This window comes from Chaetura pelagica, unplaced genomic scaffold (genome assembly GCF_000747805.2).
Source record: "Chaetura pelagica isolate M959 unplaced genomic scaffold, ChaPel_1.0 scaffold1341, whole genome shotgun sequence".
Taxonomy (NCBI): Eukaryota; Metazoa; Chordata; class Aves; order Apodiformes; family Apodidae; genus Chaetura; species Chaetura pelagica.
The window spans coordinates 234274-260479 of NW_009952053.1; the positions used below are offsets into that span (position 1 = coordinate 234274).

The 26206-nt window shown below is 43.7% G+C and overlaps 1 protein-coding gene across 1 annotated transcript; it reads right to left on the minus strand.

Annotated features, from left to right (window-relative positions):
• CAST (calpastatin) lies at nucleotides 1–26096 on the minus strand. The gene is made up of 26 exons (XM_010003594.1): nucleotides 26076–26096; nucleotides 22710–22760; nucleotides 21730–21786; nucleotides 21439–21555; nucleotides 20144–20239; nucleotides 19535–19636; nucleotides 18709–18789; nucleotides 18565–18618; nucleotides 17923–17988; nucleotides 17626–17721; nucleotides 16865–16969; nucleotides 14659–14742; nucleotides 13579–13626; nucleotides 11763–11867; nucleotides 11476–11577; nucleotides 10532–10633; nucleotides 9414–9497; nucleotides 8648–8695; nucleotides 8395–8490; nucleotides 7781–7879; nucleotides 6007–6108; nucleotides 4381–4473; nucleotides 3472–3525; nucleotides 2953–3042; nucleotides 1164–1243; nucleotides 1–58 (listed from the first exon to the last, which is right to left on the minus strand). The coding sequence occupies exons 1-26, from the start codon at nucleotides 26094–26096 to the stop codon at nucleotides 1–3; spliced, it is 2091 nt and encodes a 696-aa protein (XP_010001896.1).
• Nucleotides 26097–26206: the final 110 nt, after the last annotated feature.

Below are 26206 nucleotides of genomic sequence, written 5' to 3' on the forward strand. Positions count from 1 at the left end.
TTAACGTTTAGCTTGTTTTCTGCTTCTCAGGTTTGCTGCTGGAGGACTGTCCCCTAGCCTGAACAGCAAGAGAAGAATGAGACAGTGAGAAACAGTGAACTAAGCTGAAGCCTGAAATTAAACAATGACAGATACTCATCAGAAGCCACAATTCAGACATAAACAAGATCTGTGCTTGAAACAGAAAGTTTATGAAAGTGTTTGTCACTTCAGCTGTTCATACACAGTCATTTTTCACCATCACTCACTCTGTTTCAGATGAAGAGGGCTGACCTCTGCACATCCTCCTCCTCTGCATCCTTTTACCCAAGATAGTGACCCCACCCCAACTCACAACATTAAAAAATACATCCTCTGAAGGGGAGTTAAAGACTCCCCAAGTTTTACACCAAAAAGTCTAAGTCTGTTCTGTTGTTACACAAAAGGCTGTTTCATAATAAAGAAAACCCCCATTACTGGAAATGTGAAATACAAAATTTCCAGAGCAGGTATTACCATCTGACTCATCCTGTGGGGGAACAACCTGGTGGGAAAGGTTTCACTCCTACCAAACCCATTTTCGGTATTTCTGGATGACAAAAGACATGCAGATTCTTTTTTTTTTTTTAGTATGGAAACAACTGCCTTCCTTTTCCCACCAGACTCATTCTAGGTTTATGAATATATGGAGGTTTCCATTATTTTTTAAAAAAATAAATTCTGATAAACACAGAATCATAGAATGGCTGGGGTTGGAAGGGACCTTAAAGACAATCCAGATGCAACGTGGGACAGGGATGTGTGGCTGAAGTACCTTCTACTCACTTTCAAAATGCTGTTATTTAAAACTCTCAAGAAACAGAGCAGTGATGGGGCCCCTGAGGCAGCTACAGGCATGTCAAGTGTGACTCTAAGATCAGCTAGCACAGGATGAGGAGCCTGTGGAACGTGCACTGAGCCCCTGCAAACATCACAGATCAACACGTTTTAGCCCCCACTCATTGACAATTTCCTTTGCAACCAGGCAGGTGCTTTTCTCCTAGTACGTCCTTACAAAAATGGACCAAGTTCAACCCACTGATGCAACATTCTCCCTGTAAGGTGACCCCAAAACCCAGCTGCCCACTCCTCATGGTTGCAGTGCAAGGCAACCAGTTCTATCCCTATCACAACGTGTCTTTTACCGTTTTAGGGTCTTTGGGTTTTCCTTTTTCCTTTGGGGCCGGCTTAGTGGTGATGGTTTCCTCTCCACTTTTGTCCTACACTCCAAAGAAAAATACAGAATTACAGTTACAAACAGGACAGGGAATGGATGGCTCCTGCCCTGGCACCTGCTGTGGGATGTTCTCCTCAGTGTGGGCGGCAAGGGGAAGAGACATGCACGGAATTCCTGCCCTCACCCCACAGAAAGCTGGAACCTGCAGCCTTGTTCAACACTGGGGCACCAGGGAGCATTCACAGATCAAAGACCTGGTCTGTGTGGGCAGATGGAGTATTTTCTACACAGCAATGATGTTGCAGCAGCAGACTGAGCTCCCAAGTTCATAACCAAACAAAACAACACTTTGCCTTAAGCTGCCTGAGGACTCAGTGTCCAGGTCAGCACTGGGGGAACCAGCACTGGTCAGAGAGTGTCTAGAAACACAGCCTAATTCCTCCAGGCATTATGTCTGATTTGAACTTCAGTCTCAAGGCTGCTGCTTCTCAGCCCCCAGGAGAGCAATGAGCACAGCATGAAAGCACAGACAATCATCATCAATGTTTTAAGCACAGAGTAACTTATGATTTGCCCCTGGTTAACGGGTGCCTCGTGGTATAAGCCTCAGGAAGCTCATGCAGAATTCCACTTGGGAGCTGGCTCTGCTTCCTCAGCTAGTGTCTGTGCAAGGGATGGTATTTTTGGCTTGGTCAAAGATCAAAGATGGTGCAAATTCAAGCTTTGGTTTTTCTTTCTCCTGGCAGGAAGCAGGCAGGGCTGGCAGGAAACAGCAGCAGGTGGGAGACAAGGCAGCTGCTTCACCCAGCTGAGCCTCAGAACTGCTCTCCACTCCAAAATGTGCCCCACTGCTCTTCCCTGACCTGGGCCTGGGACACAACCTCTCACTCTCAGGGTGACAGAGCAAATGGCTCCTGTGTAAAACAGAAGGAGTGCAGGATTTCTGCACCACATCCCAGCAGGGCCCGTGGGCTCCTCTGCCCAGGGAGCAGCTGCAGGGCCTGCAGGGGCAGGGGGTGTCTCAGGGTTTCTCCCCCTGGGGGACATGGCTGAGAGTGACTCCTCTGGCACAGGGACCCAGTCTCATCCCCCTTCTCCACACTCCTTTCCAGCACCACCACCCCTTCTCACACACCATCCTCATGCTGGTGACCTCCAGGCTGATGCAGCTCCCACTTCCCACTCATCTCACACAGTCACAAACCCACAGCACTGAGCTGGGAAAAGTCTGCCAGGTGTTTGCCAGCTGTGTTTGAAATGATGATGCGAGAAAGAGATGCTCTATTTCTCATCATAAGACCTCTCCAGTCTGCTCCTTCATTCTTCCTGTCAGCTCCACTATTTTCCCCAACTCACCTGAAACTGGTTTTCTACTCCTGGCGTTTCTCTCTGCAAAGCCCTCCTGAGCTGTTTCTCAGTTTCAGCCCACAACCACTGCTAGGTAGGGCATCCCACCACTGCCTGCCTCAACATCTTTTGAACACTCTAGTCTGTACAAAAACTGTTACCACAGTTCTCTGCTCAACTTACTTCTCCAAGCCTGTCCTGCCTCTCCAAAAGACTCTTAAGCATGACAAAACTTCTTCCAAAGATGCAGAACCCAAACTTCCACCAGAGTGGCAAGGCAATCGCTACATTTGCGCAGCATCTTTCATAGATAGAAACCTAGGCTCAGCTATAGCAAAGAAAAAGGAAGGACTTCCACAGAGCAGCCAAAGCCTGTTTATTTTGTGAATCATTAGCTGAAAATGTCCTACCTTTGAGTGCTGTGGTGTGGCAGGAGCCTTTGCACAAGTATCAAAGTCACCAGACAGGGCATCGATAGCTGCAGAGTCATCTGTGGCCTTCTGCAATCATGTTAATTATGAAGTCACACAAAATGCAATACTTCCCACAGTCAAATTGATGCTTCAAGCATTTCTTTTTGCTTTACTTATCCCTTTCTGAAGAAGAAAACCAACCCATACCGGGGCTGTACACATGTTAGAAAGGAGGTGGTTACTGGAAGTTTCCAAGATACACAGTTACTTGGAATACTAGACCTGAACAGTCACAACAGTAGTTGTACAGCAGTAGTTGTGCATAGAAACTGTATTTATTCTGAAGAGTTACACTTCAGGAAGGTTTTACTGTCCACATTGTTACTGTTACCTACTGAATTCAACAGCATTTATGAGAATCTGCAATGAATCAGGCCCTGAGCCTGCAATGACACTGCTTCAAAGAAATCACCAGTGCACACAGCATCAGATTCAACAGAACCAAAATCATGTTACCTTTTTTCCTTTGTGTTTCCCACCATCCTTTCCTGTTGGCTTTGAAGGTTTACCCTGGGGAAGAAGGAAGATTTTGAACAGGATAGATTAGTTTTAATATGCCAGCACTCACACAGGACACTGGGAGCTCTCAGATTGCCACGGACCAAAATCCTGAACAAAATCCTTTATTTCCCACACAATCTATCCCAAGTCAGTTCACAGGGTGTGTTCATTCCCTGTAACTTGCACTACGTCTGACATCCCATCTTTCTATCCTTGTAGCCTACTGGAAAACCAGTTCCTGATCCACAGAAGGTAGTATCACTGTCAGAGCAGTCACCTGCTCCAGTGAATAGAAGTTCAGAGCTTCAGGTGTAACACCAAGGTCATACCTGGATATGCACTTTGCTCCCAAATGTGGGATGAAACCACCTGGAATGAGTATCTGGAATGAACAGGTGTTACCACTCAGAGTCTGCAGGTGTCTCCTGTTTAAAACCAGACTATAAAGCCAAGCTGTTTAAAGACAGACACCTGCTGTTTGCACCCGGTTTTCTAGAGCACCTCACACACTGTGGCTGCCATCTGCCCTGCTGCATCCCCAGGACTCTGCTGCTGGCTGCTCCAGAGTGAACTGTTTGCTCAGATCAAACCAGTTTAGAAAAGCAAAAAAACCCACCAACTTTTTTTTTCTTCTTCTTCTTTTTTTTTTTTTTTTTCTTTTTAATGAAATTCTTACAAGGATAAACAATGTTACTTTGAGCAAAGGATAAGTGATAAGTTTCATCTTAGCACCTAAATATAGGACACACACTTACTCACTTACTCAGCCTCCCTGGTCTCTCCATAACCCACAGAGAACAGAGTGGCTCATATGGACACATTCCTGGTGTTGCAATAAGACAGTAAATAAAAGCTCTGCCTTACCTGCTCACCTGACTCCAGGAGTTTCCGATAGTCAGGTGGGATCGTATCATCTCTTTCTCCAAGTTTGTCTCTGTGCTCAGATTTAGCCTTTTCCTGAAAAGCATTTAATTTCAGAAGAACTTTAATACTTACGGTTGAGGTAATGGCAAACAGTAACTCAGAGTGCTCATTCAACTTAGGATAGATGCCCTTTGTGAGTTTAAAATTTTAAAACTACCAGGAAAAAAACCCACATGTATTAAGCTCACTATGAAGTGTGCCATAACTGAGAGTTTTAGGATTCTCAGCAGCACCTCAACATAAAAAACTGTGAAGTTTCAGCTCTGCCTTCCAACAGGATGACTGAAAGGAGTCATTCCACACTTCTGCATCAGGTGTCCCCTGTGCACTGCAGCTTGAACACAAAACAGATGTTCCTGCAATGTCTTACCCATGGATGCACCTGCAGCAGAACCCAGGGCAGACACCCACCTCACACCCAGCTGACCAGGAGTGGCCTCACTTCTCACCAGGCTCAGGAGACAGGGTCAGTTTCACACCCAACACAACTGGAGGGCAGAGCTCTCTCACCAGCTCCTGGGAACTGCACGAAGGAAGGAAGCTCCCCTTCCTCTGCATTTACTGTCCCACTTGTGCTGCTCTGATTTCTGGCAAACGCACCAGGAACACCCAAAGAAAACTTCTGGCTCACATACAAGTAGGTTTTTAAGTTTGTTGTTGAGGAGCATTTTTGTATTTGTTCCTACAGACATTTTAAGGAACTCTTTATTTTGTTTTGTTTTCAGTCCAGTACAAGCCTTTTCCATGCCTCTGTGAAGAAGACATGAAACACACTGGGCTCCCACAGCACCACTGAGGCACCTGAGATCTTGCACATCAAGGGTTCCCTCTCTTCCCAGACTGTACAAACCTGTTCTGAAATCCCCTCACAGATTCCAGCCTCAATTTATTCATGGGCAGCTTATGGCAGACTTTTTCCCCAATAATATCCTTCATCTTAAGTATTTCACTTTACAGTCTGTTACTACTATTATGCAGAAATGCTTCTGATTTTCTTATTAGCATAATCTTTCCACAAACATATGAATACAGACTGAATGAGGACAGAAGGAGCAAGTTAAAAAATGGGATGGATTAAAAGAATGTGTTTGCTGATGAACTTGGTGTTTGTGGGCTTAGAGAAGTCAAAGTTTGACAAAAAGAAGGGCACAAGAGTTAATTTCAGAAACAGAGGCCAGAGAAGACACCTGAAAAATCACTAGAATAGTGACAATAAAAGGCACTGAAACAGAAGTACTGCACATTTCCTACAACATTTCAATACTTACATCCAAGTGGCTGAAATAAATTAATGAATTCAACATTTTTTATAAAAAACACAAGTAATCCAGCTGACTGCATTCTTAGAAGCAAAAAAGCATTAAAGTCAATGGGTTTCTTTCCTAGTAACTTTACTCCTGAATCTGAAAGTCACATGCCATATACTCCTACAAGTATATAAGAAATATTACCTCATGCCACTGAAAAACATAAATTCTAGGAAAGATGGCAAGTATCCCCATTTTTGGAGTTGTTGTTGGGATTTCCACCCCCACACTGCACAAATTTCAGACTGTATTTTATTACCTTTACTTTATCCACAACAGGTTTGTTCTCATCAGGGTCAGGCTCCCTTTGTCCCAGGGAATCAGACAGGAGATCCAAGGCTTCATCCATCTCTTTTCCTCCCTAACAAAGTGTAAACACATTCGTGAACACAAATCACCTGTAAAAATAATGCAACTCATCAAGCTAATGTATGTACTGACTAATGAACTCTCAGCTTCAGTGAACAATGAACAATCACCCCTCCCTTTGTAATTACATTGCAGTGGAACAGCTCAGGAAAAAATTACTGAGTATTTAGACCTGCAGAAAACATAATTTCAAGAAGGGGGTGTGGAATGGTTGAATGTGGTGTTCTAAGCCTAACTGATGTAATGAGAACAGTTTACAAGCAGATTGCTTTTTGTTAATTGCCATTCATTTTGCAAAGATCGCTGCAGATTAGCTGCTAAACTGAATTAAAAGTTAGCAACATTTTATCTTCACAACATGTATGGCCTTCTGCAATTTCACACCAGTTTTATTCACACACTGGCTAGGAAAAGCGCCCTTAAAGCACAACTAAAACCCGAGTGGGAGGAGCTTTGCGTTCCTCTTTCCAAGAGGCTGGAGGCACTAGAGGGAGCTCCCAGGACACGGATCCAAGTGGTGAGGGGAAGATCTAAGTTCTCCTGCAATGGAAAGGAGGTCATGGCACTGCTTGATCTCTCATTAAACTCCTCCGTTTATGGGCTTAACAGGTGACTTTGCCGCTGTGCTAATAACTACACTATTAGTTAGTAACTGGGAGATGAAATCTGTGGTTCACCTAAAGGCCCAAGTCTAAACATGAAATCATGTGCACCCAGGTAACTCCCGCACTGACCTACAGAAAGGAGAAGGGACAGGATCACAGAATCGCTGGAGTTGGAAGGAAGCTCTAGAGATCATCTGGTCCAGCTCTCCCACTGCAGCAGGACCCCCTGGAGCACATTCCCCAGGGCTGCATCCAGGGCTTTGAATGTCTCCAGAGAAGGAGACTCCACAGCCCCCTGGGCAGCCTGTCCCAGGGCTCTGTCACCCTCACCATAAAGAAGTTTTCCCTCCTATTTCCATGTCACTCCCCATGTTCCAGCCTGTGCCCGTGGCCCCTCGTCCTGTCCCTGGGCACTGCTGAGCAGAGTCTGGCTCCATCCTCCTGCACCCACCCTGAGATACTTGCAGGCACTCATCAGGTCTGTCCTCAGCTTCTCCTCTCCAGGCTGAGCAGCCCCAGCTCTCCCAGCCTTTCCTCATCAGGGAGATGCTCCAATCCCTGGATGCTGTTCTCCAGCTGTGGCCTCACCAGTGCAGAGCAGAGGGGCAGGATGATCTCACTCAACCTACTGGCCACTCTTCCTTATGCACCCCAGGATTCCATTGGCCTTCGTGGCAGCCAGTGCACTTTGCTGGCTCTTGGATCATTTGCTGTCTATCAGGACTCCAAGATCTTTCTCCTCTGTACTGCTATCCAGCAGATCCACCCCTAACCTATACTGGTGCTTGGGATTCTTTCTTCCCAGGTGCAGGACCCTACAGTTACTCTTACTGAACCCGATGAGGTTCTTCTCTGCAACAATCACCCAGTCCACCTGCCTGACCATGTCAAGGCTGACCAAAAGTCACTGCATGTTATTAAGGGCACTGAGCAAATGTCTCTTGAACACCAACAGGCCGGGGGCATCAACCACCCCTCCAGGGAGCCTGTCCCAGGGTTTGACCACCCTGTCCATAAAGAAATGTGGATCCTAGGTAAGGACACAGATGAGGTGCTTACCGGGGCAGGAGCTGCAGGAGGGGCTGAGTGCACTGAAGAGACTGTAGCAGCAGAGATAAGGTCCGAGGAAACCGTGGGCTTTTTACCCTCCTTGGTTTTCTGAAACAAGACACAGCATCACTACTAACATAGAGCAAAGGGAGAAAAATGTGCATCAAATTCCAAGCATCTGGAATGCAATGCCCATGTAAACTATTCCCAGGGCTTTATTTTCCTCAGCAGTTCTGTTTCGGGCAGGCTGCAACTCTTCTGCACCTCAGCCTGCCCAGGTTCAAGCCAAATCCTGGCACAGCTCAGTCAGAGGGAGGTTTCATGTGACTTCAGATTTCACCAAGTCCATCTGTGCTCTTAACCAACACTTTTAAAAGTCCTGACTGCAGAGCACTCCTTATGGAAGCAACTGGTAAAAAGGTATGAAAATTAACTGACCCAGCTTTTTCTAATTATTAAAGTCCTACTTTTTCTTCCAACAATGTCTTGGAAAAAATATTTTAAATTTTTATTTCCTGAATTCTGTTTAAGAAAGTTTACAAAAGCTTCAAAGGAAACAAAATATCAAGCCTATTGAAACCATCTGAAAATAAATGTGGTTTTCAGAAATCCAATGCACTCACCTTTATTGCAGTTGGTTTAGGTAATGGTGCAGATAGGGATGGAGAAGAGGAAAATCCTTCTGTCAAACCCTCTATAAGATCATTTTCACTCATAGGCTATCATTAAAATGAAAAAAAAGAGATGCTTTTAAGCCTTTTAAGCTATTAAAAAGTGAGCAGGTAACACAGCCTAGCTCCATTTTTAAATTGAAGACTGGGAACCTCTACTGACATTTCATGAATGAAACATTTATCTTAATTTTAACTTTTTTACCTGGGACTTTTCTTCAGGTTTTGGCAAGAGTGGTTTTCCATCTTTATCCTACAAACAAAAACAAACCCCATTCTATTAAGCCAAGCAGTCCTTGAATGACCATGCAATGCAAGCACCTTGAGAGCATTCCCTGATCAACCAAGAAAACGAACTGGTAACTTCTGGCATCTACTGCTTTCACTCAAGTGTCCTTCAAAAAATCCAGGCCCTGCAACTTAGAACAATCTGAGCACTGAAAGTGACTAAAGCGCGTGGGATTCTGAACGCCCCCACTTTGTGATTCAGTTTCTATAGAAATAGCACAATTAATACATAATGCCTCTCCTCCCAGACTGTTACCAGTTCTCCTGGATGCACAGCCCAGAAAGGACATGTATTTTTTTCAGGCTGAGCTGTTGGGCAGGACTTGGCTGAACCTAGGCAACCTGTTTATGTCAAATGGGTCGTGTGGTGATGGTTGTAAAATTAGTACAGGGAAATGCTGAGTTTTTTAACAGCTTTGACCAACCACAAATGATGACTACAGTGCACTAATTTCAGCCCAAACTATTCATGTTTAGGTACTGGCATCTAAACCACTTCTGTGCCTACGCAGACATCTAATGATGGATGTAGTTCAGGAACTATACACTGGAAATTTTATATGCTATAAAAATGGCTGAACTAAATACCAGCACTTCAAAACAAACTGGGGTGGCAGATTCATCCCTATGTGGTGAGGAATGAAAAGGAAAATAAGACCTAACCAGCACATTAACTAAATTACTTTTGCTTCTGTTAATCTGTACTCTGGAGGAATAGTTTCTTCATCTTCACCCAGTTTTTTGCATTCTTCCTGTTTGGTTTTCTCCTACAACGGCAAAATAAAATATTATTAATAAAACCAAGGAACTACATCCCACCAGACATGCATATGTGCAGGTTTTCAAAGTCTTCAGCCTACTAATCTAAGTTAGTCTTCCAATCCAGATAAAAATCTTGGGCAGAATAAAATAAACCCTTTTCCCTTGAGAAAGGTTCCATTTCTCTGCCTGTTTCTCCCTCTGTGCATTAGAAGCAGCTCTACCTGTTTCATTGACAACCAACACAGTTCAGGAAACAGACAAGCATGGACCAGCAACAAAACAGCATTACACCCGAGTCTTCATTACTGACTTTTCTGGGAGATCCACTCCACAGGTGCCAGGGCTGGATGGGAAGGAAGGCTGAACACAGGAATCAGCAGCCAACTCCAAAAAGGATTAGCCAAAAAGGAACCACAGAATTGTGTTGGCCAGGTGGAAACTAAGAAAAGGCAGTAGGAGCAACCTGGGGAACACCTCTTTCATAGAGTTCCAGCCCATCAGAAAAGCTGCCCTCTCTTTGTGGGTCAAGCCAATACCATCTGGCCCATGGTTTGGGGTGGCAAAGGGGGATGTTCAGACTCGACTACTGGCATCTCCCCCTTAGAACACACATATTTCAGTGACTTCCTTAATGCTCCCTGGTAAAATAGCAAGATCAGAGAAAAAAAGCCCAAGGTTTTACATATAATTCCCAATTTAAACCATTCATGGCAAAGTTGGCTCCTTTTGACAGAGGACCACACTGGGATCTGCATGTTCACTCTGCTTTGGTTCAAAAAGAGGCTCTAGGCAAACGGAGTGTTCATAAACTGAGGGAACTACTGTAAGAGGCACAGTTACTAAGCCAATGCATCCACACTGAAATCCTACCAGTACTTCCTAAGCAGAACACAACTGGTCTCACAAGTAAATCTGTTTGGTTTGCTTTTTTAAAAAAAAGAATGTATCATCTCTGATTTGTTTCTAGCCTGAGGAAATCCAGAAACAGTGAAGATAATTACATTGAAAGTCTGTTTTTGAGGTCTGGTTGTTTCTCTACCTTAACTTTGTCCACAGCAGGTTTATTTTCATCTGGATCAGGCTCCCTCTGTCCCAGGCTACTGGACAGGGCTTCTAGGGCTTCATCTGCCACATGACCAACCTGGAAGGGCATCCATACAGCAAAAAACTGTTAGTTTGGAGTTGAGCTGCAGCTGAAGAAACCTGTCCATGTGCTACCACTGCCAGCCACTCACTGCTTAAGGTCAAAATGGAGAGGTGAACTGAAAAGCTGTTGTGCTTCTCTCCCTCACTGTCTCCATGTAGTTGCAATCTGCTGGGTTGAAAGCCTAAGGAAAATCTGACAGGGGTTGCTCTGTAAACAGGGTTCTGCTTCCAAAGACTGACTCACAGCTAAAATGTGCCACATACGGGGGGGAGGGGAATGTTGTTTGCTTGGTTCTTTAATAGAACCATTCTGAGAAGGGATGCAAGAATGTCAGCTATTAATACAATCTTCTAAAGCTGTCAGCAGGACAATTTATTTATTTATTTATTTATTTTGGTAGAATGTGTCTTTTCCTGCAGCAATATATTAAGTTCATGAAGAGCATCCCTTCTGGAGCATTCAGAGCTAGAGCAAGAACTGTCAGTCTGAGGAAGAGGAGGCTGAGGGGAGACCTCATCAGTCTCTACATCTACCTGAAAGGTCACTGTAGAGAGGTTGGTGCTGGTCTCTTCTCACAGGTAATTAGTGACAGAACAAGAGGGAAGGGCTTCAAGCTGCACGAGGGGAGGTTTAGACTGGACGTGAGTAAGGATTTTTTCACAGAAAGAGTGCCTGGACACTGGAACAGGCTGCCCAGGGAGGTGGTGGAGTCACCACCCCTGGAAGTGCTGAAGGGTTGTTCAGTGGATATGGTTTAGGGGAGAACTTTGTAGAGCAGGGATGATGGCACATGCTGGCACCCCGAGTTCTGCCCTGTCCCAGCTCACACTACTCACTGGAGACACAGCTGGGGGAGCTGAGGACTGCACGGTGCAGGCTGAGGCACGGGGCACAGCTTCACCCTCAGTAGGTTTTGCAGACACAGGAGCTGAAGGCTTCTGGAACAGAACAATTACACTGCATTTTACTGGCTATGCTTAGAAACCCAACATGCACCTGGTTAAGTGGCTTTTTTTTGATATGGTACAAAACAGGAAAGAAAACCGTAACAGAATAAAATGTCTTTCTTCACATAATACCAGCAGAAGTACCAGTGCCCTTTCAGTGAAGTGGGAGGACATACTTTGGACGTGCTGCTGGGCTTTGATGGTCTGGGTTGCACTGCAGGCTGTGCTGGGCCAGCGAAGTCTTTGGAAAACTCATCAACAAGATCAGATTCACTCAAAGGCTGCAAAAAAAGACATACGTTGTACAGGTGACTCATTGCCTGGTTCTAATTTATTTTTTCAATAATTCTATTTCAGCTACTCAGAAAGCAGGAAAACTTCTGTAGCCTACACCACAACAACCTTTCACATTTAAACCAGCATGAATTTCATAGTGCAACAGATTAGGAAAACCACTTCTCGGAATGAGTCAGTTGCTTTGTTATCTAAAAGCCAATATAATGCAGAGAACATTATGTTTAATATTTTTTAGAGGGCTACTGAAAAGGAAAATGCAAGCTCATAATTAGAAAAAAAAAGAATGCTAGTATTTTGTGGAGGCCCAAACTAATAGAAGCCCTGGTTAGTCACGTAGGAAGAAATTTGCATTTATCAGGAGCCAAGGAAGAACTGCAAGTGATTGAATGCTTTTCAGATACTGACGTAAGTTTTTTGCTTTGCTGGTTTGGGTGTCACAGATCTAAATTACTGGTGATACCACAGGGTTATGGGCCAACACATCTAGCTCAAAATCGCCTCCTTCACATGATAAACACTGAAATAGTGCTGAGAAAAACGCTGCAACACATGACTTTGAGAGCCTTGGACTCAGAACAACTATTCAATTACATTTGTGTCTCTGACAGAACTGGAATACTGATTCTTCTATTAAACACTTAATTCTTTGGGCACAGGACCTCCGATTCTGGGCTAATCTGCTTTGGTTTTCTAGTGGACTTTATGCCAGCTATGAACCAACCTCCTGTAACTCATGCCACATTCCTCTTCTGGAGCTTGTCTTTTTTTTTGGTGTGCCAGCTCCTTCCTGCTCCCTGCCAAACACAGGAGGGCTTGTCTCTCAACAGTTTCTCCCAACACATCACCCACACAAGACAGCTGCATGTCTGAAGACCTGTCACACAAATTTTCATTGATATGAAGTCCTGTCACCACCACCTTGGTGTTCCTCCACATTTCAAGCCTGACTAATACAGTGAGTTCACATTTCTGCTGAAAAGGCACAGTGACACTCTTCCTCAGATTGTTCCTGACCTTCACACTTCTTTCAGAAGAATGGGGGTTTCCTGTATTTTCCAATTTTGGCATCACTCCTTAGCTCACAGTATTTTCAAAGAGAAGCCCTCTGTTTCTTCAGTGCATAGTTCCTTTGCTTTTCATTATTTTTGCTTTCTCCCTTGGCATTTTAAATTACCTTTTGAAATCTTGTCTTTCAAGGTTGCATCTTTTCATTCTATTCTGCATTTTCTAGGCCATGAGGGATACTTTTTGCAAAGCCCAGATTCTTTGTGATTCAGAAAACGTCAACAGCAGCTTTTTCCTTCTTCCTAGACACATTCCCTTTATATTTGATGACTAATTAGAGGAAACTGCAAAAAAGATTTTCTGCTTCACCTCTCTGTCCTTCAACAAACTTCTACAGAACACCTGACACTGACTCCATTCAGCTCTTCTTGGTGTCAGCAGTCATTTCTGTAACTCTGTCCTATCTTCATGATCTCTGAACGTTTTTCTTCCTGTCAGCTCTTCATCCACAACCAGTGGATTTCAATAAAACCAACTTTCACTTGACAGTTCAGATCAGTAGGTTTTGTGCAAGGAAATGAAGTGCAAGGAGACCAACAGATTTATATAGTGACACAGAGAGGAGTGATGACAGAGAGGGAGAAAACAAGGAATCTATTCACACTCCTACAATACTGTCAGTTTTCTAACCTTAGGCTTTTCTTCAGGCTTGGGCAATATTGGTTTTCCATCTTTATCCTAAAAGGAAAGTAAGTATTATTGACATTTTTCCATTGGTATAAGAAGTGCTATACTCATTATCACCAGAAAACAATATAAAATCAAAGTGAAATCAGAGACACAGGAATAGGAATTCCCCTCAAGAGGGGGAATTCTTAAAATGGTCAAAAAAGTGGATAAAAACAGAAAATGTGAGGTCAGCACAAGACAAGTGGGCCCAGAGATCAAAAGGTGCTCATTCTTATTGGTATCAACATGCAGCAGAAATTAATTCCACAGTAAACCAGCAGGTATTCACCCAGGAGTAAAATAAGCTTTGGGTGCCAAAACTAAACTTCTGCACTTGAACACACAGTGTGTTAAACCCCAGGTCTGTAGTAAGGCAGTCCTGAACTCTCTAAAAAGAGGGGCAGAACTGCTGCTTTCAGAGCAGAACCAGCAAGGCCAGTCTGTACAACAGCCCTGCTAACACCAGTTATGCTAGTAACTGTGACAGAAACCTTCAGTTCTGAACTTTATGGAAAAGACATGTCAGTTCTGCTGTTGTTTTGCTTAACCTTGACCAAATCTCCATCACGTGGTGACCATCTCAAAAAATCACAGAATAATAGAATCATGAAGGTTGGAAAAGACCTTCAAGATCATCAAGTCCAACCATCCACCTTACAACCACCAACCACTAAACCACGTCCCAAAACACCTGCAATGAGTGGAATTTTCATACCATTTTACAATGGTGTTTCAAGCTGACATCCCAAAGTGATACCCAAGAGCACTTCTGTAAAGGGACGGACTTTACAAGACTGAGACTTAATGCTAGGAACAAGTGACATCTCTCCTGTGAAGGAATGTGTGACCTGGGAGCGTCAGATCTTTGCCAAAAAGCCAGTCATGCCCACAAAGGAAGGGAAGGAAGCCAGAGGCACAGGAATCAGGAGAAATAAAGTACTATTTTTGCTTATTTTCCTCATGTTCTTCCCTCTCTGTGACAAGGGAAAGTGTCAGACCTCGTGTCCCACTTACAAAGCAACAGAGAAAGGCAGAACTCACCAGCTCTGGTGTTAACCTGTATTCTGGAGGTATCGTATCATCACGTTCTCCAAGCTTTTCTTCCTTCTTCTCTTTAGCTTTTGCCTTACAAAGAAATAAATAAAAAACAAAAACCAACCACTTAATGAAATTAAGATAAAAACTCAAAGCACACTCAACTGCACTATCAAGATTCTTCAGCCTGCTGCCTGCCAGAAGTACTAGCATCAGACAAAATTATTCCATATATCAAGATATTAAAATTCCTCAATTTATTCCTATAAAACTTCTGTGGTAAAATTGTCACAGCTTCAGAGTAATGTACTAATAATATGTAAATATGGCTGTATTAATTTAAATCCTAAAAAAGCTTCAGACACTGTTCAGAGCTGTAACTTTGTGGCAGGTACTTTTGGAATTTTTGGGGTGCACGATATCCTCAGGATTCCTTGGATTTCCTCACTGTGATTACACAGGCTGTGATTCTGTATCTTTTCCATCACTCCTCCTTTCAATTCACTGGATGATCTTTGTGAGGCAACACATCCAGCAAGTTATCTTAAAGCCCTGACTGACTGGGCTTCACAATATGAAACATGCTATTTTTTGTCAAAATTGAGCTCCAACATCTTACTTTGGTAATAAATTGCTTTCTGCTACTGCCCTGCCATTTTTTTGGCCCAAGCTGTAAGTGAAGACAGGGGAAAATAACTCATACTAGTGAGCTGATAGGCAGAGTTTGCAAAACTAAAATGAAAAGTCAAAGTTTAACATGTAAACAAACACAGGCCACTGAACTGCTGAAGAAAAGCAACAGTCTTAGAAGACACAGTGAAAGTCAAGACTAAAATTAGGACAAAGGGGTGTTAAAGAAGAAGGAATACATGCACTAAAACCCCCAAAGTTAATTCAAAATCAAACAGCAAATAAGTGCAAAAGAAAAGCTTCTAAGGTGCACCTAAGGCTTGGGGGGAAAAAAACAGAGCAACTGGTTTTGAGAGCTGAGCTGAGAGGGAAAGGTGTGGGTATGTATATATGTAATTATTCTTCTGTAGCCAAATTAATTACATATCATTTTCCAGACCATTTCAACTGTCTCTTCTACCTGTATTCACTTGAGATGTCTTAATTTCTTAATCACATAAGAATAAGACATTCCTTAGGCTTTTAGTATTGATGATTTACACTGATATTTATATGTACTGATTTTTTAAGAAATCTGCTCTGACTCTTCAAGCAATGCTTTTGAAAAAGAACTTGTCACCACAGAATTCCCAGTCTTCACATGTTGGGTTTTTTCCTATTTTGTCCTTGGTTTTCCATTTATTACTAAGGATTCCAAATGATTCCAAAGTTTTATCTCTGTGAAGGATAAGAAGTATAGTCTTTCTGTCAGACTTTTGTACTTGCTGGGGATAAAGATTTCTAAAATCCTCTGACCTTCTGCCTTTTAATCTGCTTTTGGAAATTTATACACTGTTCCTGGGTTGCTTACTATCAATAAATCACCTGAAAAGGTCTCCTTGCTTAACAGATCTGTTCTGAAATTTTATTGTTTCATCAACTAGAGAAATGTCTTGAAGACCGTGCAATTTTCCAAAGATCAACAAGGCTTATAAACTGTGATTAATTGAGAGAGAGATTATATTCTGCTGGATCTTAAGCAAATCTGAAGATCAAAGTTTTATATCCTTATCTGTATTTTCAGCTTGTGTTACTATTGTTAAAGAGCTGCAAGTTTCCTGTGGTGTGTGAACAGATCCAGACAAAACACAAGGATGTAGTGCTTTATAGTGGACATATTTCATGTTTTCTCTCTTAACAAAACCAGGAGTATTGGTCAAGGCAAGCTGAAGGTCGGGCTTGAAACTGGGAGAGTAGATTCAGATGAGATGTGAGGGAGAAATTCTGTGCTGTGAGGGTGGGGAGAGCCTGGCCCAGGTTGCCCAGGGAAGCTGTGGCTGCCCCATCCCTGGCAGTGTTGAAGGGCATGTTGGATGGGGCTTGGAGCACCTGGAATGGTGGGAGGTGTCCCTGCCATGCAGGGGTGGGACTGGATGAGTATTAAGGTCCCTTCCAACCCACACCAGTCTGTGATGAATTCTATGATTCCATGATATGGAAGTTTCTTTGTTACTATTTTTACACATTTGTACAGGATCTAACAGAGAGGACTCAGGTTTCCACAGGAGAGTGAAAGCTGCTGTAACAAGGAGCAAGATCATACCTCTGACCCCTCTACAACAGGGCTAAGATCTTTTTCAGGTTCAGGTTCAGGCTCAGGTCCTCCAAGAGTATCAAGAAGAGCTTCCATGGCATCATCTTTAACTTCCTGTATTTATGAAAATATGCAAATCATGTCATTATGTCTTTAAACTGACACAGGTGTTACTTTATGTATCTTTTATACTGCATATCAAGCAAACAGCCAGCACCAGCCTGCTCATTTTATCTGATTTCCTTCACATCACATTGCAGGAGATGGCAAATTTCATCAGAGATTAGGATGGTCTAATATGGCATTCCCACTCTTAAGGAGAGGGGAAATGAAAAAGGAAATAGGAGAAAAAAGAAGCACAGTATCATATAACACAATTGCCATGTGCTTTGAAATGGCAAACCAGAAAATGTGAGGTCACATTAGCTATCTACAGAGGATATAATAAAGGTTTGTAAACCATGAGAAAATTACATTCTATGTGTTAAGCACACCTCAGATATGTTTTTCTATTCTTTTGCCTCTAGCCAGAAGAACTACAGTTACTCTAAAGAAGAATCCAGAAGGAAAAAAATCACCTGAGCATCAAGGCCAGATCTTTAAGGAAAAATTAACAGTCATTAATGGCAATTCCTGTTACTCCTACACATTCCATGATAAACAGCTTCAAGTGAGGGTGATGAGCATCTTTACAGAATCAGGCACAGAAGAAATACAACACATGCTTGTAAATCTTAGAAGTTAACTAGTCAAATAAAGTCTCTGTATACCTCTTCAGATTTTGTTTTTTTCTCCTTAGGAGGAACTGAAGCCTTGACTGAACTTGCTGCTTTTGCTTGCACAATTTCTCCTTCCTTGCTTGGTTTCTTTTACAAAAGGGCAAAACAAGAGTTATGAAATCACAGCTGAATTTGCAAAAACAAAAGCAAAACCAAAACAACAACAAAAAACAGAAAGGAAGATTGTCAAAGATAATTTTGAAGTGAAACATAAAAATAATAAAGGCAATATTTAATTGCAATAAAGGCATGGCAAGAAAAATATCAAAACCTCGCTCAAAAAAAAGCAGGAGCAGTACAAGAGGTGAAGCCAGATGACAGGGCCTCAGCAAGCTCATCATCTGTCATTGGTTTCTGGGCAAGAAATGGCAAACCAGGTCATGTTTGTCACAGCTCAAGTCCCTGTGCTGTCAACCTCTGTTTAAAATCTGAGTGTGATCCACACTTACTCACACAGTGACCTCATAAGCACATGCTGCTGTCACAGAAAAAACAGAGAGATTTTCTCTTGCTGCTTAATTAATTTTAGATCTGCCTTCTTTCTTTTTTTTTTTTTTTTTGTATGTTAAACTTATAAACAGTAAAATAAAGCTGGCTTAAAGGATTCTCTGGCTAAGTGTAGAATTTCAAGCGATCTTTGCTAAAGACACAATGAAGACACTCCATGCACAGCTGCTGTTCCTTCCCTTTGTTAACATCACACCCAGCATCGCTGTGAGCATTTGACTTCTGTCAGTGTCCTGAAAATTCCTTCTTCTTTATCTAAAACATCTGTGCTAAACTCTATTTAGTTTTATCTGTGTTACCTGGCAACCCACAGCCCTCTGCCTGGGATTCTTGGAAGACAGGAAATATTTAAACTTCCCTAGGAATCCAGTGGTAATTGGCTTATTTTCACCTGTCAATATATATTAAAAAAGTAAGTCTTACTTCATCTTGTTCATCTGCTTTTGGTGGCTCTCCATCTTTGCCATGCCCTTTGCTCTAAAATGAGAATTAATTTTGTCGTAAATGGGATGCAAAAGCATACAATATGAAAGAAAACATGCATCAAGAACACTTTAACTCACTAACCTTCAACAATTTAACATACTCTGGAGGGAGGCTGCCTTCCCGTTTACCCAGTTCTTCCAAGTACCTTGAATCTATATCTTCCTGTGAAAAGAATGCACACATTAATGTTTTTGTACTCTTCTTTATTGAAATAGATTTCCAATGTACAGTTGTAGTTCTGGAAGGGAAATAGGAGGGCTGGCTGGGCCAGAGGCCAGTCCTGGGCTGTGCCTGGAGAGTGTCCTTCAGAGCTCAGGGTCATGCAGGTGCATCTTGACCAGCTCCAACTCATCTAGCAAAGCTCTGCTCCCCCATGGCCAGGCTCCTGCTGCAGTCACACCACTCATCCCAGTGCCTCAGGCCAGAGAACCTACTGCTGTGCCCAGACTGGCTTTTAAATATTGGCCAATTCAAACACTGTTATCATGTCTCAGCACTGCACTAAGTCATTGAGCTTCTAATCTCAGCCCTTCCTATGTTACTCTCCCATTTGAACTCAGAAAAATAATGCATTCTTCCCCAAATCTCCATGTTTGACACTTTCTCAAGCAAGGTTGCTTACACTTTCTTACACTGCCATCACTGTCTTTTGTAATTCCTATGGAGACCATGCTTGGAAGATAGTTCAAAAGGCAACAAATTTCCTTCGTTGGCTCTTCACTGTGACCTGCTGCACTCCCTGCACTTCTGTGCTACTGAAAACAACACTAAAATGCAACTGTGCAGGCTCCATTTTCACTCTTAGCAGATGAAAGTAACAAATACTGACTCAATGTAGTGATGAGCAACTACAGGTGCATTTTACAGATGGATCTGGTAAAAAACAAAAATAAAACATGTACAACACCTTAACTTCTGGGCCAGTGTAAACAGGACTAGTAGGCACATCATCTTCAGGTCCACCCAGGGTATCTATGAGGCTATCTAGGGCTGACTCATCCATGGCAGGCTGAAAAACAAGCAGTTCATTATGGAAGTTACCATACTGCACAAAGAAACAAACAAACAAACAAAAGTGAATCATCTGGTGAACCTGTAGAAAACACCTGGAAACGAAACCAAAAAGCATTCTTTCAGTAGGTCCTGCACTGGCCAAATTTTTTAGTGAGAACCTTTCTTAAACTGGTTCCCCAGTGTCAGTAACAAGAGGGTCTGTATTTACACACCAGCTGATACACATGCATGTGTAGGCAAACATAAATAAATAGCAACTGATGTTGCGATGTTTTGGTAAAAGTGACTCTAAGTAAGTCCTCCTTGACAAAACACAAACCACAGGGCAGCATTTATTGCCTCTTCTTTCAGACAGTCCCTCTCCACCACATATAATTACTACACAGTAGAACTTCAGCAGCTAGCAATTGATTTTTTTTGAAACTGAAGCATTTCAGAGAGAGAGACAGTCTGGGAGACATTTTTAAAAGGGAAGCATTTGCCTGGAACTGTGTTTACCAACCTCAGGACTGGACTTATCAGCTGCAGTAACAACACTTGGCCCAGTTGCACCTGCACTTGCTGTTCCAGCCACTGTGGACACCTTCTCAGACTTGGGCTGGAGAAAGAACAGCAAAATGAAGAGATGATTTCACTATATGGCCCTGTGTTAAAAATCTCAGAGACAAAACACAGTAAAAATAAGATGTTCTACTTAGGCATGAATAACTATTGTCCCTCTTCACCTAATTTAAGAAAGGTGATCTGGTTCTGCCTGCTAGCTGAGTGGTCTGGAAGCTGAGTAGCAGCAGCTCATGTGACACTGAGCCCAGCCTAAAAGATGCAGCTCTGAGGCCACATGTGTTTTTTTTGGACTCAGCAACTGGCTGATGCCCCTGCACAGTGTCCAGATGCTGGGGCAGAGTGAGCTGCCACCTGCTGCAGTGCTAGGGAGACACTCTGCTTCCAGTGTGATTTTGCTGCAGGAAAGAAACAAGGGTCCTTCATTCTCCTCTGGCCTTGCCACCCAGTCACATATAGACTAAAAGATCTGGATCCTGACTCCACTACATGCTTTTTCTCCAGCTTTTTGTCCACGTGCCCCTTTGAAATGGCCCCTCTCCAACTTTATCCCCAGTCTTTCCCATCCTGTTTTGTTCCCTTCAGCCCGGCAGTCGGGGTGCAGAGGCTGCCCCACTGCAAACCTGCTGTCTGGATGTGGAGCCAAAGCTGCAGCTGCACACAGCAGCTCTGGGTGGCAGTGCTGGTATCAACACAGCCCCCTCCTGACTGACCTGACGGCTGCTTCTGTGCCCCTTCAGCTGGAAAGGGCCAGGGAAGAGCCTGACAAAGGACCAGTGACCCCCACAAAGCTTGCAAGGATAACAGAGGAAGCCCCAAACACACAGCACACAGGAACAGGCCTTCAGTGGTGATAATCTCAAGGCTGCTTGCTTGGCTAACAGCCAGGGTGTGTTGGACAATAAAAACATGTATGGAGGGGACAGCAGAAGGTGGGTACACATCAGGGTCCCCAAACAACCAGAACAAACCACCACTTGGCTGGGCAGCTGTTTCTGCAGCTGATGCTTATGCATTAATGCTGTCATGGATTAGCTGGAAGTGGCATTGTCAGGACATTAAGTTATTCCATGGGGAAATTGTTAAGTTTTTAGGTCCCAGAATTTTGAGCATTTCTCTATTGTGATTTTTGTGGGCCCAGTCTCCATTTACAATATTCAGCATAAGAATTCACATGGATTTCCATCCCCTATGATAACATAAGTAATAAAAATTGAATTGCTGCTTCTACTGTACCTTTGCTGTCTCTTTGGGGGTTCCTTGTGGAGGCTGGTCAGCTTGACTTGTAGCTACTTTTCCTGTATTATTTGGTTTAGAAGCTGTTGTCACAGAAGGCAAGGTCTGGCTTTTTGCCTGTGTAAAGATAAACTATTATCATTAGATACAGACACGTATGGGCTGGCTTTGTTTGCTTTGGTGGTTTTTTTTTGTGGGGTTGTTGGTTTTTTTTTTAAATGAAAGAAGAAAATGACAAGAAGCACTCATTAAAAAAAAAAGAAAGAAGGAGATAAAAATGATACAACTTACATCACAGGGTTCCTTTTGCCTCTCTTCAGACAGCTGTTCATTTTGAGAGTCTGTTGGCTGTCACAAAATTAAAAATGAAGATAATTTACCCTTCCCACCATTTAGTGCTATGGAACATGAGCACAGAATCACAGAATGGTTACTCTTGAAAAAGACCTCTAAGATCACTGAGCCCAACTGTCCACCCAGGAGGAAAAAACAAAACAAAACAACCACCACACCAAACAAACAATAACATAAAAACATTCCCCATGCCCACTAGAGCACATCTACATGTTTCTTGAATCCCTCCAGGGATGGTGACACCACCACCTCCCTGGGCAGCTGCTGCAGTCCCTGATCTCTCTTTCAATACAGAAATTCTTCCTAATATCCAGTCTAAACCTCCCCTGGAACAACTTCAGGCCATCTCCTCTGGTCGTGGTTATTTACTTGGGAAAAGAGGCCAACACCCACCTCCCTTTCAGGGAGTTCTAAAGGACAATGAGGTCTCCCCTCAGCCTCCTCTTCTCCAAACTAAACACCCAGCTCCCTCAGCCTCTCCTCAAAGGACTTGTTCTCCAGCCCCTTCCCCAGCTCCGGGGCCCTTCCCTGGACACGCTCCAGCCCCTCTATGTCCTTCTTGTCCTGAGGGGCCCAGACCTGACCCCAGGACTCCAGGTGCCCCCTCCCCAGTGCCCAGCACAGGGGGACAGTCCCTGCCCTCCTCCTGCTGCCCACACTAGTGCTGAACGAGATCAAGTTCAGATAAGCACAAGACAGATTTGAAGATGATTAACAGAACACTCCTCAAGCTGTTGTGAAGCAGTGAAGCACCCTGGCTGTTCCCCCAGACACTGCACTTCCACAGCCCTTCTGCACACAGGCATGTTACCCATCTCACAGAGTTTCATGTGGCACAGCAGTGGCAAAGAGTTTAGCCTCTCAAAGTTAGTCAAAGACCAAAGTACAACAACCGACCAAAGGTGAAAGGTGTTTACCTTGGCTGCCTGTGTGTTTTTTCCAGATTCTGTTTTGGTTGTTGGTGTGGGCTGAAACATAAGCAACACATATTCAGACAGAAATTAAAATGCTTGGTTACTTCTAGGGGGTCAGTTAGTTACTTAAAGAAGAGTATCAGACTGGTCCACGCTGGTGATCACACACACTGTGTCACCACACACACTGTGTAACTAACACTCACTGCTTTGACTTGGCAAATCACAACACCCTGGAGCAGGTGTCCATGCCAGCAATCTGAGAGCACTCTCGTGTCTGCAAACACACACACGCTTCTCAAATAAAGGATGGAGAAGAGAGGAAAGGAAGATGCTAAACACATATAATTAGCACTTTGATTTACACCTGAAAATTTTCCATGTGGCCATGCCACAAAAAGTGATTGCTGTGATTCAGATCAAGTACAGTAATACAGAACTACTAGTAGAAAGTAAGAACATGTAAGAAGAAACACTGAATATTTTAAAAAGTTCTATCTATAAGAGGAGAGAAAACCAAAAACGTCAGCCTCCTCACCATGTTTTTCTTACTGTTTTTTTCTTGCTCTTGCTACTCCAGCTGTGCTACTGTTAACAGGAAAAGAGCCCCACAGAAGGGCTACAGGGAAGTCACCTAGGGACACCAAAGGGAAGGCTGCTGCCAGCTGTGGAATGGCTGGGAAGCACATGGACCCGAGCAGGGGCTGTGGTTTGATCTGCCAGGAGCAGCATGGGGAGAGCAGAGCAGGAGATGCTGGCCTGGGCCCTCTTTCCCATTGGGGCTGGCATCCCTACATGTCCTCTGCAGCCAAAGAGGGACACCAGCTCCATGTTCCTCTGGAACTCCTCCTGTGTGTCCAGAGGAGGCCACAAAGATGATCAGAGGGCTGGAGCACCTCCCCTATGAAGACAGGCTGAGGAAGTTGGGGTTGCTCAGCCTAGAGAAGAGGAGGCTCCGTGGTGACCTTATGGCAACTTTCCAGTATCTGAAGGGGCCTACAAGAAAGCTGGGGTAGGGCTTTTTACATGGGTGTGTAGTGAGAGGACAAGGGGCAATGGTTGGAAGTTTAAAGAGGGGAGGAGATTCAGGTTGGACATTAGGAAAAAGTTATTTCCTATGAGGGTGAGGAGAGCCTGGCCCAGGTTGCCCAGGGAAGCTGTGGCTGCCCCATCCCTGGCAGTGTTGAAGGGCAGGTTGGATGGGGCTTGGAGCAGCCTGGGCTGGTGGGAGGTGTCCCTGCCCATGAAGGGGTAGGGCTGGATGGGCTTTAAGGTCCCTTCCAACCCAAACATTTCTATGATTCTATGTCCCATTGCACTGCATCCACCTGCAGCAGAGGGCTGCAGTCCTAGGGAGGAAAAGATGTTCCACTTCCCTTCCACTGCCTGCTTCCACCTGCACTGTGCCAGTATCCCAGAGGCCACATTCTCAACTGACTCAGGAAACCGAAAAATAGCCTGGAAAATAAACACAGCATTTTTTAACCAGCTCCCCAGCTCACAGCACAGTTGCACAAATGCATGCAAAAGGAAGAAAGCCAACTGGGATGTGGTTTTGTGAGTGGGCTGTGGTAGCACTTTGCTTCCTCCATTCCTCCAGCAACAGCCACAGGCTGTCTGCACTCCTCCCTGGTTCTCCAACCCTTCCACCTAACCCCTGGACTTCGCCTACCAAACCAGAACTTCCACATTCCTTCCTCTGCAGCCCAGACTCACAGCTTTCAAAGAGAGGAGTAATAGTGAGCAGTTTACTTGAGACTAAGGATCCACAGACACAGCAATAAATGCTGCAGAGGAGTCCAGAGCACGTTCAAGAGCAGTTGCACACCACGGACAGGCAAGCGAGACGTGGTTATAGCAGGTAATTAGGGAAGAGTAGCTAATTTGTAAGAAAATGAGGACTAGACACGAAAGTGATTCAGCAACCTTATTTCTTTATAAAGAAGCCTGCTGTCAAAACGCAGAGACTTGCTTAACCTTGCAGGAGGAAGGCATTAATAATTCAACAGACTTTAAAATAAAACATTAGTTGTCTCACACATGCAAATGCAGGACAGTGTTTAAAACGGCTTTGTGTTGCTTTGTGTTGCCAGTCTCTGACATGCTGAAATATCCTATGCCTGGACTACTCTGCTTTTGTCTCACTCTGCAAATAGACTACAGATTTATTGCATTTCAAATTTCAAGCAGGGAAAGACTGTAACAACTTTTAGAGAGCAGGCTGGATTAAATTCTATGAAGAGGAAACTAATACAAACGAGCGCTCTCAGAAACACAACAGGAAGGTGAAACTGGAGACTTGGGGGCACCTTCATGTGTGAGCAGCAATGAGCACACACAAACGGAAATGTTTTAATTGTCATGCAGCTCACTGATACCAGTGTAACCATCTGAAATGTGTGCATGGAGGAAAAGGGTTCTAAAGGTGGAGGGGAGTGCAATGGCTGGCTGAGCTCAGGTTGGAGTTGGAGGCCCCTCAGGGATGGGTGCTAAGAAACAGGAGGTGACAGATAAAACCTGAAGCCAAGGAACTTCCCCTGTGGTAAAAGGAAAATGATCATGGTAACAAGGCCACCAAAGGCCAGACTGGCTATTCCAGAGGTGCTGTGCAATCTGCACCCGCAGGCACCCACAGACTGACCTGGGGAGGGAGCAGGCTGTGCCTGGGCAGGGGAGCCCAGGGTACTCCCTGCACCTCCTCCACTCCCACCTGCAGCAGGTGCAGACACCCCTCAGCTCCACCACTGCTCAAGCCCCTGCTGGCCTCCTGTGATATGCAGTATTTTGTAATTTTCACAGTTATGATTATGGGAAATGGGGGAACGAGGGAATCATTACTCATTTGTTTAAATAATACAGGTAAATTGTTAGGCAACAGAGGCGTAAGCGAGGATTATGACTCTTCTAACAAGTACAGTATGTGATTGATGACACAGCCTTGACACTGAGAGGTTCGAGTCATAAGACAAGACAGAACAAGGCAGGGAAGCTGTCAGGTAGACAAAGATATGAGATTAAGGAGAAAATGCAACTGTACATACATTAAGAGCTATCCTGAATTCTCTGAGCATGTGAAAAATTGTCTTTAGGTAAATAACCCTGTAGTTGCACTGGGGGGAGCTAGATACATGTCACAAAAGGTGACTGAGCTAAAAATAAAATCAGTATTGCTGTCATAAAATCCTCCAGGTACTTTGTACAGCATTTTTTAGGTATTTCTATTTTTTTTTTAGGAGGAAAATAAGCTGCAGAGAAGAAACAAACAAAGTAAAGTTACTCAGTACCAAAGCATGAAAAAAGAAATTCCACTGCTTTTTTATTTTTTTATTTGTGCCTAATTGTAAGAATGAGTTTATCAGGAATTCATACCTTTATTTCAGATGGCTTCATACTCTGTGGTTTTGATGCATCCACTGATGGGAACTGCTTCTGAGAAGGGGGAAAAAAAAAAGGCAATTAATTAATTTAACCTTTGTTAGATATACTGCTATTAAGCAGGA

Excerpts from the sequence above, each read along its gene's own strand:
- CAST (XM_010003594.1), bottom strand. The coding sequence starts at position 26,096 with ATGAAGCCATCTGAAATAAAG. Across the intron at positions 9,498-10,531 it reads CTGCTGTGGACAAAGTTAAG|GAGAAAACCAAACAGGAAGA; the intron begins GTAGAGAAACAA and ends TTGCCGTTGTAG. Across the intron at positions 4,474-6,006 it reads CTGTTGTGGATAAAGTAAAG|GAAAAGGCTAAATCTGAGCA; the intron begins GTAATAAAATAC and ends AATGCTTTTCAG.